The sequence below is a fragment of the Hippocampus zosterae genome, chromosome 12 (genome assembly GCF_025434085.1).
Source record: "Hippocampus zosterae strain Florida chromosome 12, ASM2543408v3, whole genome shotgun sequence".
Taxonomy (NCBI): domain Eukaryota; kingdom Metazoa; phylum Chordata; class Actinopteri; order Syngnathiformes; family Syngnathidae; genus Hippocampus; species Hippocampus zosterae.
In genome coordinates, this window is record NC_067462.1 from 1,240,349 (window position 1) to 1,257,631 (window position 17,283).

The following is a 17,283-nucleotide window of genomic DNA, read 5'->3' on the forward strand; positions in this document are numbered from 1 at the left end:
TAGGCACGTCCACACAATTTCCTGTTGGCTGTGAAACTGATAGGAATGTTTTTAGCACATTTTCCCAAACTTTCCTGGGGCTGTTACTCACCGAGTTGATACGGTGTCATTGGGTCGTGTTCTGAAAATGCAGACGCCTTCACAACGATTCACATACAAATGGCTGAATTTAGTTACGACATGAGTCATAACCAACTTCAAGGGATATTAAGGAGTTTATTTCGCTACTCCTTCAAACATGTTAGTGCCCGTTGTAGTGCTAAGGAGTGCTGCATTGATGATTTAAGCCATGATCCCTGATGGTATTTGCAGCGTGAAAAGCAACACCCTTCATTTGACTTGAAAAGTGTGCAAAGATGACAAAAGAAAACCTTTGTGTTTTATTCCTTTATTGTGGCAGACAAGGCTAATGTTTGAAAGAAAACGCTCACAAGATGTTTGCAACGGGGAGTGAAGGCGCTGCTGGATTCCCACTCGCTTAACTTCTATCCAGTGAAGGTAGAAAAGCAACAGCATGACCGTATTTCTTCTTTTTTTAATACATTTATTTAGAACTGAATATATTAAGAGCAAAGACTACAAAGTCTGGTTTTCAGACCAGCTCAACATACAGTATATAAAAACAACGAAACGAAACGAACAAACGAAAGCGACGGCAGCAAAGTTAAATCAAGGATGAGAAGCAGAGAATATCCTACTTTTATGTAAGATCCAAACCACTGGACCGCACCAATTGCACAGAGAAAAGTTTTACATCTTAGTTGAATCATTAGTTGAAGGAAAGAAGAGATAACATGCTGAACTTGGATTATATTCAATAGAAAAAGAGAATAATACAGTGTGTGCCTGCAAGTCTAACTTTATTTGATCCCATTCGATATCAGATGAGCAAACGGAGAAATGCAGGTGTAAGGAGACAAGCTGTACTTTTTAGGACCCAGGTGTCCTAATAAAAAGTTCTGACATTTGAAGGTCAAAATATATAATTACAGCACATTGAACATCCCTGAACGCGGTCCGGTTGAAATTGCTTTGCCCTGGGTGGGTGGTTCTGCTTCATGATTTCATTACCATGACAACCGGGGGCGAAGGTCGGCCAGTGCCGCAAAGGGAGCGCTGCTCAATGTTGCCACCTAAGCCACTTTTCAAATGCCTCGAGACAAATTTCGCTTCTTTTAGAGGCTCCCCCACCCCCCACCCCTAGCAAAAAGCTCACCTCTCCCTGTCCAGACTGTAAATGCATCGCCCAAAGCCACCACTGGCTAATTTAAACATAGCCCACAAACTCCAGAAAGCAAGCAGCCATAAAGATTTGATTGTACTTTCTCTTGTAGAAGCAGCACTTGATGGAAATACACGTTGTCATGCCTCAGACGTTTGGCCAAATGCAACCCCAACCCCCCCCCCCCCACACCCACCCACCTGCACGTCAACAATTTAGCCAGATGCTATGTAAAAACAGACACATCTTCAGAAATACAGCAGGTCGCTAACTAAATATTTACTTGGGTAATTTCGCACCATAATCAGTTTATTTTGAAATTTTCACCGGAGCAAAGTAGATTTAAAAGGAGCGCCTTTGCGTTTAACCTCGACGATGCAAAATGTTTGCAAAACGGTGTTCGTCAAAGAACCCCGCGGAAGAGAAGAAGAGAGCGGGGCTGGGGGGGCGGGGGGGGGTCATGTTTTACCATTGGTCTTATCTCCCCAAATCACAGGAATCCACTCCTTCAGGAGTGCAATTACTCATACCAGCTTGTGCACGTTGCAGACGCTTGCAGGACTATGCTGTTGCATGTCACCGCAGGAGAGGCAGTCACTTAAAAGATAAGCCAAAAAAAAAAGAGCGACTCAAGGTTCAAATCCGCCCAGGAGCAAGTCATCATTCAATACATATCTGCAGGACTTTGTTTTATTATTTTTTTCAACATTCTATTTTCCGAAGCGTCAATGTGTGATTACAACATTAGTCTGTGTTGCAAATGCGCAACCAATATTTAGCGGCGAGTTACTGCTGAGATACCTGACCAGTTAGCTCTCTCGACCAGTAGTGTAAGAATCGGCCACCTATTTCCCCCCAAAGAGAATAGAGAGTCTCGAAACGTAAGCCTCCGGCTCCCCCGTTCCTGCTCTTGCATAACCTGGCAACAGACTACCTCCACAGTTTTGTGGTCAAAGATTTACTCGTTTTCAGATGGGGGAACAAAAGAGGCCAGAACAAAAGGCTGTTTTTCAGTAGAGAGACAGATGAGCCCAGCGAGAGGGGGGGCATACCTGGACCACTGCCTCGGCGATGTGCTGCTGTCCAAGTTGCGCGCAGCAGCTGATGGGACCGTTTTCAGGAAGCCTCGATTACCGCAACGTTTGGAACGTTAGCTTACCGATAAACCGGGCAGATTGCCAGCTCAAGTCCAATAATCGGACGTCTGAGGATTATCCGGCTAACTTTTTCTCAGGTGGGGCCATCGTAAACCTGTTCAATATTTCTGATCTGTAAATCTGAGTGTGTAGTCAACGGCCAATCGCCGAACTCCGTGAGCGTGGTGTCCAAGTGGGACGCCACCGGAAACTTGGGCTACCGGTGGACGCCTAGACCGAGCCACTTTTACCGCAACAGAAACGACAAGATTTTGCAATGGTGACGTACAGTAGTTACGAGACAAACGGATATCCTTGTTTCTTCTATTCCTCCTGTGAAATCAAATCCCCGCCTATTCACAAATTCACTATTTCCTTTTTAACATCAACTCTACTTTGCGCTCTTTGGGAAACTTCCAAAGAGGCCGCAAAATGGCTGACCCTGCCCTGTCTACCGAGGACAGTGCAGTTGGACAATCGAAGAACTCTACTCCTGTATACTAGTGAGAAACCTTTGACTCCTACTCGGTGACCGTAGGAAAAGCCGGAGCAGCGATTAGGACATTTGCTTGACAGCAGCCGTTTCTGTCGCCGCCGTCAGGGGCTGCTTCTCTTCATGATTGCGGGCCTCCCCTGCTTCTTCATCTTCCTCGTCATCTTGATCCTCGCCGACGTCGTCGTCGCGCTCGGGGACGGCGAGACCGGCGGAACGATTGCCGTTTGTTTCGCACTGGACGCTAGGCGGGTCTCCGTTGATCGTCAGCTCCGGCCTCACCCCTCCGGCGGCGGACTGGCTCGCCATCGATTGACTCTTCCGTGGGGCGTTCTCGTCCGATGGCATATCTCCGGCCGAGCATTCCGGTGGCGGCGTCTCCGCGTGGGCCTCTTCCCCGGAGGCCAGGTCTTGCGAAGGAGCCTCGCCATCTCTCACTTTCTTGACGTTGAAAGTCATGGGCGACACCTTGAATGTGGAGCTTTTAGCGGAAGGGCTCTTGGGGTGGGTCGGACTGAGGGTCCTGATGATCTTTTCGCGCTTTTCCGGCGGCACGATCTTGGTGGTGATCTGTGCCATTTTCTTCTCGATGCTCTGGCGCGAGAACGCCTTCTTGATGCTGTCGACCTTCTTGAGACTGGAGCGCTTGAACTTGTCAGACCTTCGCTCAAACATATAGGAGCTCCCCCCTGAGGCCCCGCACTCCAGCTCTTCTCCTTCCGCTCTGTCAACGGAGACGTCCTCATCCGAGGAAAGGCTGATGGTCTGGAGACCGTCGACGGAGCTGGCGACGGACATGTCGGGCTGAGTGGACTCTGCGTCATACTGGCTTGGTTGTGGAGTCTTGAGGGAATCTTTGACCGACACGCTGGAAGGTATCTCATTGTCTTCCTGTTCAGAAAGGAATGAAACACAAAGAGGATTACAAAACGCTCCGGAGTCTTTAAAAAAAAAATATGATAAATAACTGAATGAATAGAGTCAGACAGAAAAACGACCACGTCAAAGACAATCATTGTTGGAGTGAGTTGATGCGAATGCACGGATACAATAAAAAGCCAAGGGCGTTGGCATCTGACATGCGCAAATCCACACACGGATGACATGTATGAAGTGTAATGTCTGAAGTGCTGCCCCGACAGGTGAAAATTGTTTGCGTTGCTTTCATGGCCACAGTCTGTTGTTCTGCAAATCTGTCTCGCGTCAGTTGATCTGGACGTAAACCAAGATCAAAATCACCGTGGAGTCACGAACCAAGGGCGTGCCAGTTGAAGAATACGTCGCGCCCGGGGAGTCATCGATCAATTTCTCCCGTCTGTCAGTCAGTCCATCAATGTAATCGGGCGTGCAAAATCTCAATTGCCACAAGGTGAGACGAGTAACCTTCTTACGGTCATCAAAACGTAAAGAAATAATTGTCGGCGCGTGTAGGAATGGCTGCCTCTCCAAGAATGCAGGGCCGCTCGCGAGACATTCTCGGAGTGCTTCAAGGGACGGGATGCCAAAGGTTCTTAAGGACCTGTGCAACGCGCCTTCCACGGGGTGTTATTAACCCCTACTCCAAGACCGGCCGGACCAGATGCTCTGGAAGTCTTTTGGCCCATACATAATCTGTATACTAAAGCGAGGAATGAAACAAAATCAGAGGTGCAAAAAGACAACCTCGAAACCCCTCAAGGTGACCGTAATGGACGACTCCTCAGCCAAACAGGAGCAATGCGGAAGGAAAGGATGGACAGAATGTTACAAAACTACCGCCGACTAGCTACACTGACATCGCACTGTGGAAATATCGTGTCAGGTTGGGCGATGGTTGAGTACCCCAGAAAAAACCGCAAGGAGGCAGGAGAACCGGGGAGCCCTGAACAAAATATATGAACGGAAACATTTCCAGTGGCGCGCTGGAAAAACCACCATCATACAAAGTCCTGGAAACCCAAAGAACTCAAAGTAACAAACAAACAAAAACCCATGACAGTAAAACAACAAATGACGCCGAGTGGTTGGAGTGGCAGTCCTTTCAACAGAAAAAATACAAATCAATCAATTAATTATAACATGATAATCAACAGGTGCGACTCTGGAGATGAAGCCCTCCAACGCCATCTGTTGGTCACAAATGGAACAGAACCATAACAGACAGCTGACATGAAAACGAATGCAACATTTCTCCCAACTGTCTGTCCGCCCTACTACATTTATCAAATGAAGGAATATAACCACAAATAATCAGTTACTTCCTCATTATTTTAACCTTGTTCCTGCTACCTTAACAGATCTTGTTCCTGCGCACAGGCTGGTAAGGTGCAGTTAGGCCGGGATGTCCGGCACCGGAAGCGCAGCATTTGAAACGAGCCTCAAAACAAATAGTCATCAGCCACTCACAATGAGATGCGATGTGACACGGCAATGCGTGCCCCTTTTTGTCTCCCGCATTCATGACCAGACATGTTCGATGTCGGACATTTTTAGAAACACTCCGATGGAAGCGAAATGTACAATCAATTTGGAAAGAAGCCAAACAACAAAGATAATTTCATGTGACAACAACTTTGTTGTTCCCCGGCCGCGCTCGTTACGTCATACGCGGCGAGCTTTCTGATCCAGATTTTCCGATGCAGAGGCGTCGTTTGCATGAATACAGTTGAGCCGAGTGAGAAAATGTTTATGTAAGAGTTTTCATTTCTTGTATTGTTCAAATTGAACCGATCGGGGTGGGACAGGACAGGACAGGACAGGATAGGACGGAGTTGAAGGCACTGAATGAACTCAGATGACTCCTTGTTGCTTATTGACCAAATTTAACAACAGTACAATATGGGCGGAATGAGGCGGCGCTGTCAATGAGTGTCGAAAACGACAGCTTGGATGCGATGACGGGCAACTTTTTAATCAATTTAATTGGACCACAAGATGCCTACACTCACTCACTCCTCACTCACTCCGCACACCACCGCTATCCTTGTTCACAGTCTCGTCACTTCCCGTCTTGACTACTGCAACTCACTCCTCTTCGGTGTCCATCAGAAATTCCTCCATAAACTTCAACTTGTTCAGAATTCAGCAGCCCGGATCATCACGAGAACCCCCTCCTTCCATCATATCACCCCCATCCTCCGACAGCTCCACTGGCTTCCTGTCAAACTTAGAATCAACTTCAAATTACTTCTCTATACATTCAAAGCCATCCACAACCTTGCGCCCCCCTATCTGTCAGATCTTCTTCAAATCTCCATTCCCTCTCGCTCACTCAGGTCCTCATCCTCCCTCCACCTTTTTCTACCCTCTGGCCGTTTCAGTACAATGGGGTGCAGAGCCTTCAGTCGCTCTGCCCCCAAACTCTGGAACTCACTTCCTCCCAACGTTCGTAATATTGACTCTCTTTCCTTATTCAAAACCCAGCTCAAAACCCAATAATTCAGACTTGCCTACCCGCCTTAAATCTTTCTTTCTTTCTTTATTATTTTATCTGTGTTTTACTATTGGTCTTGGCTGTACAGTGTCCTTGAGTGTTGTGAAAGGCGCTTACAAATGTCATGTATTATTATTACGCTAGTGTCACATAAACACAAATGGGCAGTTGGGCATGAGGAAGTCATGACAGACTATTGCAACACACAGTGCAACCACAAAAGAAAAAAAAGGGACACACCTGTTGATGTCACACAACAGAGGGGAAAAAAAACGTAACAAAGAAGCCAGATTTTCAGGTTCAGAACCAGCTCCGGTTTTTGACACTGAATCGGAGGAGGGTTGTGGGGGGACTTGCCAAATGACGGCAGCCCTCACTTCATCATGACTCCCTAACTCACCATTTCGATTCATTGTCCTTTGTGGAAGCGGAACTGATCTCAACTGATTGAGGAAAATCTGCCTTATCGGCATATACGGCATGTCACGGACGTGGATCCTGTTCGCAGTCTCAGGAAGTCCTTTACAAGGTCATCCCAACATGCTTGTCAGTGGAGAGTTGCAAGGAAATGGGAAGAGAGGGAAAGGAAATGGAATCATCAGATACCGCCTGTCCTCCGGAGCGTTCATCGCGTCAACGCTCCGAGCGATGCAAATATTCTGTACGATGGATGCAAAAATAAAAAACGAAATCAAGACATTCCCCGACGTTTCCTGTTATTGTGTTTGGGCCAATCGCTTAGAGGTGTTTTCTTTCAATCCGCCTCAAGCGATAGCGCCAGTACCGTTCAAAATCAGCAAATATAAATGCCACCATTGTTTGTTGGAAGAACATTTTTTTGATAAGGCCGCGCCACAAATTGTCGTTGTGTTTACAGCGTGAAGTGGGATGTTGCGTAACAGCGTCCAAAGATAAACCCGGGAAGTCATCTAGTTATCTGACATGTTTGAATTGGGCGGGCTTTTCTTATTTTTTTCTTTTTGCCCTCGGAATGAAAATGAGAACTTGAATGTTTCCTTTTGCAACATTCATTATTTGCAGCCTACCCAGGACGTCTCTGGCTTTTCGAGCATGTACCTGATTTGTGGGCTCAGCCCCCCCCCCCCACCCCCTGCACTGTTGCGGGTTAAAGTCAGGCAAGAATTATGGACTGAAAAAGTAGTTTCATGTAGTTTATTTCACAGATTTCCAATATAATTGTCAGTAGGTGAGTTACATAAGACATCAAGAAGCTCATTTCGGATGACTTAGCATCAACGAGCCACTGAATCATAATGCACAAAATCGTCATTGAAATCATTAGTAAAGGTGTCAAAAAAATTTTTTTTCCCCGCATTCCATACAGACTTGGGTCAAAGTGACCCGGGAAAGGATCCAATCCCAAGTGTATTTCTTGAGCACTTGAACGCAAGCCCCGCTGTATACGACAAAAAGAATCTGTGCAAAAACCAAACAATAAAACAACGATTTAATATCAAGACAGTAGGACTAAAAATCAAGTCAAAAGCTAAGGAATAAAAAAATGACACGTGTGAAAGATGGGCAGCGAGGGGGGCTTGCCGAATGTTTCGTGGCAACGGAGAAGGCTCCATCCCGGCACCGGGTAGGGGCAGAGGAGCTCCGAGGGCTAAGATGGGACGAGGCCATGTCAAGATTTGGAAACAAATAAGAGGATCTTCCAAACAACTCTCAAGTAAGCCAGTGGCAGCATTATGGACCAACTGGAAACGCTTCATGGAGGATTGTCTGACTCCCAAATAAAGCGCATGACAGTAATCCGGCCGAGATGTGGCAAAGGCATTAATGACAGTTTCAAAGTGTTCTTCGGTCTATCAAAAGTCTCTGACTCGTTATTTGCTTGGAATATGTCGTAAAGATGACATATTTGAGACTTTGCATGCATCGTTGGGCTTTCTGACGGCACAACTTTGCGTTGACTCATCCAACTGCAAAAGAGGTCCAGGGTGAGGCTGCTGAACACACACCTGTTTGCACGCCAGCGTCAATGACTGATGGAATGGCAAACATATATTTGTGCCATTAAACAACCAGTCAATCGACGTGAGCAAGCCCCGACTGAATTGTAACATGACGCCGCCGCTAATAAATAACCGACCGTTCCCTCCACTTTCTTCGGCAGCAAGGGTGGATGAATGCCCGCTATTCTCATGTTTGAGAAGCTGCGGCATTAATTCCACTTAGCCTGAGCTCCCACTGTCATTCCAATAAGAAGAGCTTTCTTGTCACTGGACCACCAGGTGCAACGAAATGGACCAGACATGACCTTAGCGAAACACTATGACCAAAAAAGGGATCCAGGTTCTTGGATGTCCTCGAGACGGGCAAGTTTGTTGACCCTTGCTAGAGTCGGAACTGGCCACCGAAAACCGATTCCGCCTCGAAGCGTTCATCAGCGTCAAATTCAAGAAAGTCTTTTCGCTGCAGTTCAATCAGTGGCTCAGTTGCAACTCGTTTACCCCGTCGAGTCCGAGCTTGTCGAAGCCGCCCGCGGAGAAGCGTTTCAAAAATGGGCGCGGTGCCATCACTGGAGTTGGAATCAGTAGTCGGCAAAACTGCACCACTGAGAATTTGAGTGGTTTCCTGTTTTCAGGACACAGGTTAGGAATTAATTTGCATTTCAAGAGATCTATTTTCTAAGACCAAAACAAGAAATAGAAAGGCGGGGCCAAAGTTTGCATGTTCTCCCCATGCCTATGTGGGTTTTCTTCGGGTACTCCGGTTTCCTCCCATATTCCAAAAACATGCGCAGCGGGTGTATGTAACACTCCAGAAAATGTTCCCTGGGTGTTACCGTTTGTTCGTCTCTGTGTGCCCTGCGATTGGCTGGCAACCTCTTGAGGGTGGCCCCCGCCTACTGCCAGTAGACGGCTGGGATAGGCTCTGGCACGCCCGCGACCCTCGTGAGGAGAAGCGGTTCAGATAATGGATGGATGGTTTATTTGTATCTTCAAATATAAAGAAAAGTTCTACAGTCTATAAAAGCAAATTTATTATTTGTAATGTGACCTATTTTTATGACTCCCCGGGCTGCTGAAAATGGATGGCGGACCGCAATTGGCCCCAGTGCCCTTAGGTTGGACACACCCCGGGTTAGCGGTTAAGCAGATAAGTTTGATCGTGTTTTTGTGCTCATCATGTTTGGCTGATTGGAGTGTACAAAGACAAAAAAAATGTGGTTTCAGTCGCCATTCCCGCTCTCAAACTTATTCCGCTTGTTATATAAGGTTATAGGTCACATTCATTATGTAAAAAAATAATAATAATTTTTTAAAAAGCTATAAAATGCTTATTGTGTATTGTGGCATTTGATCGGCACTGTATTGTGTGTGTGCAAGCCTGCAGCACTAACAAGCAAAAAAAATAAAAAGTAAACAAAGAAGGAAGAGCGGCAGTAATTAAGGCCCTCATTAGTCCTCATTACGTAAGAGAATGCAGAAAAGCAGCAGAGGGCATTGTCAATTTTTTTTGTTTTTTTTTTTGACCGAGCGCAGTCAACAGCACCACCGGTGGTGGTTTCCACATACACTGGGGCCCTCAGTGTTTCCACTTCAGCAGCCGCGTACAGGCTGACGAGTGTTCCGGATCCATTTTGCAGAGCGACACAAGAGGGAGTTCCAGCCATCCCGTGGAATTCAGTCATAAATTGAAATTGGACAAACAATGAGTCACTCAAAAGCAAGAGTTGCTCCCTTCACCAATTCAATCAAATTGATCCTTGACCGCCGGCGAGCAAAACACGCTGGAGTTGCCGCGCTCTTGGCACCTGCTGCATGTGAACAACAGAGCCTCGGTACCTGGGAAACCAGATAACCAAGATGGTTAAGAGCACTCGCTGGCTGCGGCTGTGTCAACAATACCCCCCCCCCCCCCCCCCACCCCCACAGACACACACACCTTGCTTCCCTTCCTGGCCACACGCTTGTGTGCACTTGCATTTCTTCATGGGAGCTCATTCGGGTATTTCTAAATGCGCACAATATGTTTGGGTGAGTGTAAGTTCATCCGAACAGAAGGAAGGCAGCGTTTTTAATTTCGCAAAGTTCCCAGGAGGGTATTCATAAAAAAAAAAAAAAAAAAAGGTTCCCCGGCACGATTGCAATCAGTCCAGCGATGACGAACACAACACGTGCGTTTAATATCCCCCTCGTCACGCTCTGGTTGAAATCGGTCAGTCTCATGGAAATGCCGGCTATGTTACCATGACAACAGAGGCTACAACCACCGCGTCTTCCGTCTCCTCATTTCCCAATTAAAAACAAAAAACAAAAAAAACTCAAACCAAAAGTGACGGGCAACAAAATCGACTTTTTTTTTTTTTAATGTCGTTCTTGGAGACTTCCTCGCCACTCGACGTCCCCGACTCACAACTCGCTCAAAGTTGACCCCTAACCCCCATTTACACTTGATCTATTTGTGGATCTGCGTATGTGGCGCATGCAGCAGTCACACGGACCGCCCCTGGCCTTCACATTGACGACTTGGTAGCTCATTCAAGTAGACGTTGAGAGTCACCAGCTGGGAACACACCGTCACGAAAACCGCTTTTGCGCGACCCAGTCGTGGGGGTTTGAATTTTGGTTTTGTATGATATCAAGTCCGGGAATTCCAGTACAGCACTCGGGTTATTTTCACACCCGACGCGTGGGCAAGCACACGGGATCCGCCTATTAAGATTACATAGATTAGATTCGTATACAGTTCAAATTTGTGTGAATTGAGGAGCTCCTCCCCCTCTTGAGATTTTCCCCTTTTTCAAAAATCTTAGCTCGGCAAAGTGCAACGCGTTCTGCAACCGACGCTTCTTCATTTTTGTCCTTCCCCCCGTTCCTCAGTTTTAGGGACGGTAAAAGGTGGAGAGCGCGTACGTCACGTTCAGCAGCGCTCTCGAATTACCCCCAACGGCAGAACCGTCTGTCTGTCCGTCCGAATAGCTGCGGGGGTGAAAGCAGATCCTGTCGGAGCCCGAGAGCCCTCTTCTATTATCCCGCAACGCTCCATTCCCAGACACACCCATTTTCTTTCTATTTTTTTTTTCTACCTTCCGTCGAGACCTGGCTCGCTTTACAGAGAGCTTCTGTTTGCGCTAATCCACCGGACAGTGGTTCTAAATTCAAAGTTCACTTACGGAGAGTCTCTCACACACAAGTGATTTTTGAGGGAATGTTTCAAGAAACTGCTTGTGGCAGGGCCACCGAGTTGAAATCCACCCCCCTCCCCCCACAAATAGCGAGGCCTTAGCCGCTAAGGCATAGAACAACCAAAAGGCTGCGACTGTTGTTTTAGTCATTGGTGTGGCGTGGACGATTGTCATTAGTCAGTTGAGTTCTGCAGGTTCCTGCCGGACAAGTTTTGAACAGCTCTGAGGAACGTGAAATGGAGCTCGCGTGCAATTGGGTTCGCGCCAGCGCCAAGCGAGACTCTGACTATACAAATACGCAAAAGCGTCTGCCGCCGCAGGCAAATTTCAATGCGAAGCGGCCCGATGGCGGGACGGGACGGGCGGAGTAGGCCGCAGAAGCCTTTCGGCGCGGTCATTGCCGACACCTGCGCACCACAAATATCTAACCGCGCGCACAGGGAAGGCTTGGTTCGGAGCTATGGAAAACGTAAGCTCCTCCCCTTCCTCCACCGCAGTTCCTCACGATGCAACTCGACGGCTTTCGGTCCATTTTGAGTTTGGTGGTCCGCTCACCTGGAAGATGAGGACTTTGAAGTGGTTCCTCTTGAGCAGGTGGCTGTGGTTGGCCTCCAGCTTCTTGACCTGCAGCGCCTGCTTGTCCAAGCGCTCGCGCACCTCCTTCAGGTGGCCGCCGACCTTGCGCGAGCGCTCCAGCAGCTTGCAGACGCTGTTGGAGGTGCCGGCGTGCGTCTTGGACAGGCGGCCCACGTCGCCCTGCACCAGCCGCACGGCGCCCTCCAGGTCGGCCTGCTTCTGCTCCATGCGCCGCTGGTTGTCCTGAACCGCCTCCATCATGTACACCAGCTTGTCCAGCAGGGCCACCACGGTGATGGCGCTCACCTGCCCGCGCTCCACCGGGCTGCCCGGGGCGGCGGCGGCGGCGGCGGCCGAGGGCCCGGCGGCAACCTTCAAACCCAGCCGGGCCAGGGTGCCCGTCTGGGTGGGGGAGGACCGGGCGGGCGAGGCGCCGGCGCTCGGGATGAGCAGCTCGGCGTTCTCGGGCCCGGCTTCGGGCTCCGGCGCGGCGTGGGCGCTGCCCGTCAGGCTGCTGGTCTCGGGGTGGGACGCCTGGGCGCGGGGGGGCTCTTCTTCCATGGTTGCGCAGGTGGTGTGGTCGGCGGAGCGACGCGACGAGCTCCTGTCGTGAGCGGAGTCAACTTTGCCAGTGACTTAGCTCAGCACCCACGCCCCACTCGGTCTCGGTCTCGGTCTCTCTCTCTCTCTGTGCGCAAACACAAGCACAAACATGCTGTGAACTTTCAAAACACCTCCCCCGCCAGCCAAAGGGAGGGGCTGGCTCCCCATGGCAACCCACAGGCCTTGCCCTACTGACAGAGGAGCGTCCCGTCGTCCTTGTTGCGCTTGCTCGTCGTGTTGTTCATGTTTCAAGAGCGACCGCTCCAGTTTAGCCCGCGCTGGTCGACGTTTGGAAGCTAATTGGGGCCCCAAATCGCCTCCAAATAGCGTCATTCATTTTGGAGGCTTTCCCCAGACGGGAAAGTGACATCCGGTGGTGTTTGTAGGCCCTTTTTCCACCGCGCTGGTTCTCGTGCTAGTTCCGGGCCAGTGCCCGGGTTAGCGCCGGTTCTTTCTTCCTCCACCAGTGAAATTTGGCACCAGCTCTGGTTGAAACCGCTGCGGAAGCTAGCGCCAGCTAGCGCTAGCTAGCATGCAATCTCCCAGCGGGCGGCCAGCTTGGTCATCATCTACAATGATTTTTTAAAAAAAGAGCGAAGCGTGCATGTCCCCCGACTGTTATAAACTACATACAAGTAGAATGGCTGCCGTTTCACCCCCCCCCCCCACCACCCCACAAATGCCGGATCAACGCTGGCTGATTTTCCTTCCTGCACGTGGCTGCCTTTTGTGCACGTGTTGACGTTTCCAAAGTGCGTCTCCCGTGGCCCCCGCTTTCCGCTCTCTTCTCGTTTGAGAGCTGCGTGTCACGGGCCACTCTGACATGGAAAAGTGCAAATCCCTGTCCCAACAATGAGCTCATTTGTGCCCACATAGGCTATCCTGGTCTTTTTTTTTTGTCACCACCCCCTTGCAAAGGTTTCACAGAGTTGCAATAAAAAGTGAAATGCGACTGCGGCGATTGAAAACAACCTGAATTATTCTTTCGGTCAAATGTCCTTGTGGAAAGTCACCACTAGAGGGCACTTCGGTGAGTACATTCAGGTCTCAGCGTGCGGATCGGTGCCACACGCGGCCCGAATTTTGGCCTGACACAAATATCCGCCTGCGCCGCTCCATTGAGCAATCGAGTATGCGGTGCTTCAAACAGCTGCGTGCAGGCTTTGCTCCCAAATTTGTCTGACATGTTTCCATGCATTGGGTCCTGGTTTTCCAAACCTTCAAAATGTTTTCACAGTGCAGGGACGGACGCCTTGCGCATGTCATGAAAGAATACTTCCCATTTAACCAAAGGGTACTTGACGATTGCGCTTCCTGGGGTGACACGCTGATGGGTCATGCACTGGGAAAGGCCAATCTATGTTGTGCGCCCTCTAGAGATTAAAGCATGAAAGTGCAGGGCCTCGCTGTCAAAATAGGCTGGTTAGTTTTTCAACCTCCTTGCAGGATTTCAGAATCTGAAACAATTTCTTTTGAGTTAAATCTGTCTACTTTCTTTTCTTTTTACACATACACCTGCACTTAAGTACAGAGAGCAAGTACATTTGTCATGTTTTGGACTCTTTTTTTTCCGTCTTTTCCAAGATGAACATCCACTTTTTCATGTGGAAAAGCAAACCAAGACCTTTTCACATAAGATGTGATGGTGAACGATCGCGCTTTGTTGGTGTCATCTTTTTTTTTCTGCTCAGAATGCTTCGAATCGTTGAACGGCTCGAGCGGGGCCGTCGAGTGCGCACTCGGGAGGAGGCGTCGGCATCTTTTCATCGCTATATCAAAAAAGCTCCTGCAGGGGTGGAAGATGGACCGCCGGGTGGCGGGCGATCTCCAAATGACCTCCTTTCACAACACAGCATGCGTCGGGACAAATGTTCACTTAAACGTGGCCTTGGCAAGCTCGCACGCGTGTGTGTGTGTGTGTGTGTGTTTCTGGTCGTATCAATCATAAAAGCCAATAGAGCACTTTGCAATGAGGGAAGCTTTGCCGTCTTGTTTATTGCTGTTATTTGATGCGTCGCGACGATACGCGCTCTCAAAGTGCCAAAACATCCATTCTCAAAGTAAAAGGGGGCAATCTTTTCCCTCAACTGGATGGCTTACAATTTGTTGATGGCAAAATCAATATGTGGCCTCTACTGGCCGATCGTTCTTCGCCATAGTTTTCAAAGTATGGAGCGCCCCCCCCGACCAAAAAAAAAAACGGCAACATCTCGTCATCGAGGCCCTTTTGTTGGGGCAGTCACCATGTCCATTGTCGTGGTTTTCGCTTTGTCGTTGTGCGGCGAGCGGAATTGGCCAGAAAATGTGGAGGAAATTCAAGCCTGTGGCGTCCTCGCCAATATCCGCCGCAGCGCCCCCCTGCCACTTGGAGGGAAACTGCAACACATTTTCAAAACAACGCTTGTCGGTCTAAAATAAATACCCTTCATTGTACTGTATTAATACTTGTTAGGTTGCTCAAACGGTATATATTCTTTCGTAGATGATATACAGTACATATATAATGTTCGTTTGAGTGAGTACTGTTATATTATCCGTCTACACGTGTTGTTCCTCCGTGTGAGATATGTTTTAAAATAATAATAATAATAATAATAATAATACAGGGCGGCCAGGTAGTCCAGTGGTTAGCGCGTCGGCTTCACAGTGCAGAGGTACCGGGTTCGATTCCAGCTCCGGCCTCCCTGTGTGGAGCTTGCGTGTTCTCCCCGGGCCTGCGTGGGTTTTCTCCGGGTGCTCCGGTTTCCTCCCACATTCCAAAAAAAAAAACATGCGTGGCAGGCTGATTGAACACTCTAAATTGCCCCTAGGTGTGAGTGTGAGCGTGAATGGTTGTTCGTCTCTGTGTGCCCTGTGATTGGCTGGCAACCGATTCAGGGTGTCCCCCGCCTACTGCCCGAAGACGGCTGGGATAGGCTCCAGCACCCCCCGCCACCCTAGTGAGGATCAAGCGGTTCGGAAAATGGATGGATGGATGGATAATAATAATACATTTCATTTATTTATGAAAGCTTTTGCATATGCAGCATGGCTGTAAATCCGAATCAGATTTACTGGCCAAGTATGGAAAACAAAAGGAATTTACTTTCGCAGTTACAATCCGTCCAGAGAAACACAAGCAAAACGATGACCAACAGTGGGAGACAGAACAGGAAATGGAATGTTTGTCGGTGTGTGCCGTTATTGGCTGGCGAACAATACAAAAAGAAAAAATAAAAGAAGAGCCAGATGACACTTATTCTCTTCACCATATCTCCTGAGCACAAAAGTAGACTAGTGGAAATTAGTAAAACAGCTCGACGTTGTCGGCAGGATTCGAACCTGCGCGGGGAGACCCCAATGGATTTCTAGTCCTTCGCCTTAACCACTCGGCCACGACAACTACTTCCGTATAGTAACAGCGTCCTCTTCTGGTTGTAGGAGCAGCGTGCCCGAAATTAGTCCCCAAATGCGACCACCGTGCTAAATTTGCTTGACATGGGGTGGGTGATTCGACAGACTTCTTGGGCCTCGTCTTAATTAGCATCGGGGCGCCCGACTTTGAACGTTCCCAGTTTCTGGTGCTGTCTGCTTGTCTTGTGGCGGCCATGTTTGAAATGGAAAGTTTTCCTCTTCCAACAGATGCCCGATGCAGTCACTTGGGTCCATATCAAAATATATACACAGCTTGTATTGACGCAACATGAAAGTAAAGACCCACAGCGCTTCGGTTCATGATATAAATTATTTATTTACATTTACAGAGAAAAAAAAAAACCCCAAAAAATGACTCCATCAAGACAACGTAGTAATAACTCATGGAACCCAAGATACTGCAGCTGAAGTCATTGTCACAACCAAAGAAGAAGAAGAAGAAGAAGAAGAGCTCTAGAATAACATTGTGACCTCCACGGTCTCCTATAACACAAGGTGCAAGGCATCACGTGTAGCATCCCCCACCCCCACACCCCCAATGGGGAGAAAAAAAATCCTTAATTAAAGTCCCCTTACCCTGCTTTGCACTACTCCCAATTTACTGCTTTGCCCCCTCGCCTACAAATGACAGACATTGGCTAACCCGCATCTACCAAAACTCACACTTCTAATTGACACTCACACGTACATACGCACATTCAGTATTCTCAGTGCCCCCCCCCCCCCCCCACCCCACCCCCATGCTGTTTCCACATTCTCCGTGTAAGTGAGTCTGGCGGTCGACTGGTGCGCCGGTTCTGTCTTTTCTCGGAGCTCCTCGGCCTCCAACGGGTATTCGTGGGAGGACGTACCGGCCGAGAGAGTGAGAGAGAGGGCCCAGCCACTAAGGGGGAAGCAGATCCTACATTTTGAGAGGGGGGGGGGGGGTGTTGCTCTAAAAAGTGTGTGTGTGGGCGGTCTGGGGGGCACATTTAATAAGACGAGCCTTCTGTAAAGCGGACGGCCATTCCGTCCGTCCGGCAGGCTCAGATAAGTCGAGTGGAGGCGCGCATGGTGTTCTCGGAGCTGAAGTGGACATTGTTTTGCTTCTGCCGGTTGATCCTGTTGGAGCGAGGGCACTTCCTGCGCGGGGAACCACAGACAAAAAAAAAAAAAAATCAGTAAGGAATCGCCACCCATCCACTACTTTTATCCTCAGCAGGGAGGGGCACGGGCATGCTGGAGCCTATCCCAGCCGCCTTCGCTCAGCAGGCGGGGGTACGCCCACAA

General features: G+C 48.9%; 2 protein-coding genes and 1 non-coding gene across 3 annotated transcripts in view; all 3 read right to left on the bottom strand.

Annotated features, from left to right (window-relative positions):
• Positions 1-640: 640 nt before the first annotated feature.
• On the bottom strand, positions 641-12,769 carry cavin2a (caveolae associated protein 2a). Its single transcript, XM_052081547.1, has 2 exons — positions 11,977-12,769; positions 641-3,742 (listed from the first exon to the last, which is right to left on the bottom strand). The coding sequence occupies exons 1-2, from the start codon at positions 12,556-12,558 to the stop codon at positions 2,915-2,917; spliced, it is 1,410 nt and encodes a 469-aa protein (XP_051937507.1). The 5' UTR covers positions 12,559-12,769; the 3' UTR covers positions 641-2,914.
• Positions 12,770-15,900: 3,131 nt separating this feature from the next.
• On the bottom strand, positions 15,901-15,982 carry trnas-aga (transfer RNA serine (anticodon AGA)). The gene has a single exon. It is a non-coding gene; the product is annotated as a tRNA-Ser (tRNA).
• A 328-nt stretch (positions 15,983-16,310) lies between these two features.
• Positions 16,311-17,283, bottom strand: part of LOC127611412 (tomoregulin-2-like) — a 65,384-nt gene continuing 64,411 nt past the window's right edge. The window contains 1 exon segment of the mRNA XM_052081941.1: positions 16,311-17,136. Coding sequence (XP_051937901.1) covers positions 17,040-17,136 — 97 coding nt within the window. The 3' untranslated portion in view covers positions 16,311-17,039.

Coding starts and splice junctions, on each gene's coding strand:
- cavin2a (XM_052081547.1), bottom strand. CDS start 12,558: ATGGAAGAAGAGCCCCCCCGCGCCCAGGCGTCCCACCCCGAGACCAGC. Junction 3,743..11,976: donor TCAAAGTCCTCATCTTCCAG/GTGAGCGGACCA, acceptor CTTTCTGAACAG/GAAGACAATGAGATACCTTC.